The sequence below is a fragment of the Tupaia chinensis genome, unplaced genomic scaffold, assembly GCF_000334495.1.
Source record: "Tupaia chinensis unplaced genomic scaffold, TupChi_1.0 Scaffold147123_1, whole genome shotgun sequence".
Taxonomy (NCBI): domain Eukaryota; kingdom Metazoa; phylum Chordata; class Mammalia; order Scandentia; family Tupaiidae; genus Tupaia; species Tupaia belangeri.
This window is the reverse complement of record NW_006206975.1, coordinates 969841-975229: the sequence shown is the minus strand read 5'-3', so window position 1 is coordinate 975229 and position 5389 is coordinate 969841. Positions and strand designations below refer to the sequence as shown.

Sequence of the window (5389 nt, the reverse complement as noted above, 5' to 3'; positions counted from 1 at the left end):
TCTCTCTCTGGTGAGCATGTGTGCCCTACAGAAGATTTAAAATAATAGTAATAATTACACTAACTGCTGGTTCCCAAGTTAAATTATTCTTGAAAAAAAGTCTTAAGTTGAACTATCAAAGCTGAGGGCCACCTGTTTCTGCTTTCTAATAGCAGTGAGTGCAGGACTAGCAGTTGGTGTAATGGCTATGTCGCTGGACTCCCATGTAGTCGACCACGATTCGAGCCCCAGACCCAGTGGCTTAAACTCACGCTGGGCTCATGTGTGTGCATGCCCAAGATCCCGAGAGGAGAATGAAGGAGAAAGGATTGTGGCGTGGCCATCCTCCCTGGGGGATGATTTCTCGCTTTCTGTCTCTCTGTCTCTCTCTGTCTTCCTGGCGAGCACACGTGCCCTATAGCAAAAAGCTCTCCAAAAAAATAAATAAAATAGCAGTGAGTGCTAGGATGAAGAGTGATCACATCCCCTGGACTAACCTCAAGGGGAGTTCTGACTCATAAATACAGAAGTATGTCTCTTCCTCGGCAAATAGTCTTTCATTCTGCATTATTCTTCATTTGCAGGTTTTTTTAATATTCCACAAGTTAACTGATAATTTTTTTAATCAGTTAGCATTAATGTTGATTTAATAAACTTGTTGCTTTGTTAAATAGTGGATAGCTTTGGCCAATTTTAGGAGCTCCCATTTTTAAACAAGAAATCACCCCCCAGGAGGGATGGCTTCACCACAATCCCTTCTACTCCACTCTCTTCTCAGGATCTTGGGCACACATGCACATGCGCCCGGCGTGAGTTTAAGCCGCCAGGTCTGGGACTCAAACCACGGTCAACAACATGGGAGTCCAGCGACATAGTCATTACGCTAACTGCTGATCCCTATTTATGTATATATTTTTAATTTAACCAGAGAGCAGAGAGAGGGAGAAATTGAGAAAGCAAGCTGCCAGGTCCAGGACTCAAACCATGGTCAGCCTTGTGGGAGGCCAGCACCTTTAGCCACCACGCCACCTGCCAGCCCCGGGAGCTCCCCTTTTTCCAAAATCAGCATTTAGAAGTTTAGGCACGTGTGAATGCTTACACTTACCTGGCTTTATATTAACTAACTCTTTCATTTACCTATAGCAAGACTGTTTCTCATGTATGCCCTAGACTTGGAGATGCAGAAGGGTGCGCATATTGAAAGACTGTGGTCTAGATAAATTTAGCAAAGAAGGGGAGCCTGGGGACCTGAGGGAACTTGGATACAGCCTTCTTCTGTACTCTCTATTTATTGCATGGAAGATCAGATTACAAACAGTGCAGTACTTTGAAGTAAATAGGAGACCGTTTCTCAGTAAATTTTGCCTTACATATTTATGATGGAAAATTTTGTCAATGTGCAGTGGATGGGAAAGGATGAACATGCAAACAGCAGGTTTTCTCCATAAATAAGAGCATCCTTAAGAAGAAAGTTAAAGAGTTATTTGGAAACTTAGCTACAGAGCACAGACTAAGAGCTATTATGTAGGACATAGGGCACATTAACCCAGGGGAACTTGGCTTGCTTCCCTGGGAAATAGGTTTAAGGAAACTTGTGCAGTCTCCTGTATGTGAGGACCCGGCATGCCAGGTCACTCAAGTTGTTTTCCAGCAGATCTGGACCATCACACAGGGTGGTAGCCAACACATGTAGGACAAAGCTTTTAAATATTTTTTTCAATAACTATTTAAAAACTATTTTTTAAATAACTATTAATTGTATTTATCATCATTATTTTTAAATTTTCTACAGGGTACTTGTGCTCACCAGCGACAGAGAGAGAGGAAAAGTGAGAGAAAGCAAGCCACCTAGTGACTTAACCAACACACTACCTGATGGCCCCTAAACTTTTTAAATAGTTTTATACCTAACAAAATAAGTCTTACATTCTAAAATATATTTTAATGTTATTCTAATCAGTAACTTAATATCATTGAACTCTCATTTTTCAAGAATAATGACCAGAATTTTCTTTTTTTCTTTTAAGATTTATTTATGTATTTACTTATCTTAATTTGAGCAGAGAGGGATGGAAAGTGAGAAAGGAAAACGTCAGGTCCTGGACTCTAACCACAATCAGTAGTATTGTGGGAGTCCAGTGCCCTTAACCATGACACCACCTGCCAGCCCCAAGATCAGAATTTTCATTACTTCTCACTAATCATTCCTCCATTGCCTTCCACAAAAATATTCTTCACCTTTTTCAGGGTTTTGAAATTTTGCAAGAGCTGAAACTAAGCTCTTTTTTTTTTACCTCTTTGGAAAATAAGGTATTTCCTTATGCTTAAATTATTATTTTTCACCATAGAAAAGCAAAATGAACTTTGTACTACAGCTGCAGTCTTTCTCATCTAATCTAGGATAGTGAGGCCAGCAGTTTGTGTAGTGGTTAAGGTGCTGGACTGCCACATGGTCAACCATGGTTCGAGTTCCAGACCTGATAGCTTGAAACTCATGTTGGGCATGTGTCCACATGTGCCCAAAATCCTAGAGGAAAATGGAGGAGAAGGGATTGCGGCATGGTCATCCTCCCTGGGGAGTGATTTCTTGCTTTCTGTTTCTCTCTCTCTCTGTCTCTCCAATAAGCACACAGGCTCTACATCAAAAATATCTCTAAAATAGATAAATAAGGGATCAGCAGTTAGCGTAATGGCTATGTCACTGGACTCCCATGTAGTCGACCGTGGTTCGAGTCCCGGACCCAGTGCTTAAACTCATGCTGGACACATGTGCATGTATGCCCAAGATCCCAAGTGGAGGAGAATGGAGGAGAAGGGATTGTGGTGTGGCCATTCCCCCTGGGGGGTGATTTCTTGCTTTCTATCTCTCTGTCTCTCTGTCTTTCTGGCAAGTGCACGCACCCTATAGCAAAAAAAAGGAAGCTCTCCAAAAAAAGAAAAAGAAAAGATAAATAAACAAATAACCTGGGGTAGCACCCCAAGTATTCTTTTTTTAAAAAATAATTAATTATTTATTTTATTCCAGTTGTTGTTATTATTTTTTAATTTGACCAGAGAGAGAGAGAGAGGGAAAATGAGAAAGCCAGCCACCAGGTCCAGGGCACAAACTACAGTTGGCCATATGGGAATCCTGCACCTTTAACTACCACACCACCTGCCATCCCTTCCAAGCATTTTTTAACGAGTTAAAGCTGTCTATGGAAATTGATGAAGTAAAGAAAAATTATCATAAGCATTATAAATACAGTAGTTTCCCCTTATCCATAGGAAAAAACTCTCTAAGACACCCTTGTCCTCAGCGCATACCTGAGACTTAAAATTGTGCCAAACCCTCAATATGCTGTTTTTTCCTGCAAATAACATATTTTTGATAAAGCTGAATTTATAAACTAGGGACAGTAAGAGATGAAATATAATAGTAATAGGGCCAGTTGTGTGGTGCTTAAGGCACTGGATTCCCATATGGCTGACTACAGTTTGAGTCCTGGACCTGGTAGCTTGCTTTCTCACTTTCTCTCTCTCTTACTCTGTTTGTGTCTCTGGTGAGTGATGCCCTTTACCAAATTTTTAAAAAGATAATAATAGTAAACTAAACAATTAAAAAAAAAATCACCTGAATATTTCTTTTTCTTTTTTTTTTTTTGAGAGTTTTTTTTTTTTTTTTTTTTTTTTGCTACAGGGCGCGTGCGCTCGCCAGACAGACAGAGAGAGACATAGAGACAGAAAGCGAGAAATCACCCCCAGGGGGGATGGTCACACTGCAATCCCTTCTCCTCCATTCTCCTCTCGGGATCTTGGGCACGCACGCACACGTGCCCAGCGTGAGTTTTAAGCCACCGGGTCTGGGATGCGAACCACGGTCAACTACGTGGGAGTCCAGCGACATAGCCATTACACTGTTGGTCCCAACACCTGAATATTTCTTCAATAGAGTAATTTACAGGATATTTAAAATGGAATAACTAGATTGACAAGTATTCTATTTTTTTTTTACCCTAACCCTGACCCTGACCCTGACCCTGACCCTGACCCCTGACCCCTAACCCCTAACCCTAACCCTAACCCTAACCCCTAACCCTAACCCTAACCCTCTAGATTGACAAATATTAATGTAGACAAATTCCAAAAGAATTTGAAAAAGACAGACTGTAAAAAATGTTATGGTAACAAAATAGAACAATTATAACAATATGGTGTAATAAAAGTTTTATGAATTTGGTCTTTTTCATACCCAAAATACTGGGTTGTGGAAAAGTCATGACACATTTCTGCCTAGAAAAACATCGAAAGAATGCGTCATGACTTTTCCATTGACCCAATATTTTATTATGCTGAACCATGATTAGTTGAAACCTCAGCAAATAAAACTGCAGATAAAGAGGGACTGCTGTATTCCATAGCAATATGGGGGTCAAGGCTGAAACCTTACCAAAAAATTAAAAGAGGGACCAGCAGTTAGCGTAATGGCTATCTCGCTGGACTCCCACGTAGTTGACCGCAGTTCGAGTCCCGAACCCGGTGGCTTAAACTCACGCTGGGCACGAGTGCGTGTGTGCCCAAGGTCCCGAGAGGAGAATGGAGGAGAAAGGATTGCGGCGTGGCCATCCCCCCTTGGGGGTGATTTCTCACTTTCTATCTCTCTCTCTCTGTCTGTCTGGCGAGCACACGTACCCTATAGCAAAAATCTCTCCAAAAATAAAATAATAAAATAAAATAAAAATGAAAAGAAAGAAGAATGTATTATTTTTTCTCATGATCAGAGCTACACATCTAGTAAATGTTCAATAACCCTTAAATAAGCTCAATGAATGTGGATTATTTAAAATTCTGTGAGATGTTTAAAAGCACTTAAAACTTAAAAACTTTTTTTTTAATTACAGAACCTCATTTTGGGGAGTAAAGCCAATTGGGCAGAGGATTCTGCCTTAAAGGAAACTGTTCTGCAGCTTGAGAAGGATCTCACCATGATGTAATAAGAATTCTATTTTGGCTTCTTTTTGTTTTTGTCTTTGATATGTAATTTCAATAGCAAATTGCAAATGAAATGTATTTTAAATGTTTTTGGAATTAGTCTAATACTGCATGTTTTTTCGCTTTACCTACCACTGTGATAGAATCTATTGTTTTAAATATGACAATTAAAGTAATTGACATACTCTGAAAGAACCTTTTTTTTTGTATAAGATATGTACACTCACTGGAGACAGACAGAGACATGAAAGTGAAAGGTGAAATCAACCCCCAGGGGAGCATGCCCATGCCACAGTCCCTTCTCCTCCTCCTTTTGGGGTTTTGGGCACGTATACTCTGCGTGAGTTTCAAGTCACCAGGTCCGGGACTCGCACTGCCGTCGGCACTGTGGGAATCCAGTGCCTTCACCACCACACCACCTGCTGGTCCCAACCTTGTT

General features: G+C 40.6%; 1 protein-coding gene across 2 annotated transcripts in view; it reads left to right on the top strand.

Moving 5' to 3' along the window:
• CENPH (centromere protein H) overlaps nt 1-5125 on the top strand; it is a 26344-nt gene extending 21219 nt beyond the window's left edge. For both annotated transcript variants that reach the window (XM_027768673.1, XM_006169525.3), the window contains exon 9: nt 4860-5125. In XM_027768673.1, the coding sequence (XP_027624474.1) occupies nt 4860-4952 (93 nt within the window). In that variant the 3' untranslated portion in view covers nt 4953-5125. The remainder of the gene's footprint in view (nt 1-4859) is intronic.
• The last annotated feature ends 264 nt before the right edge of the window (nt 5126-5389 follow it).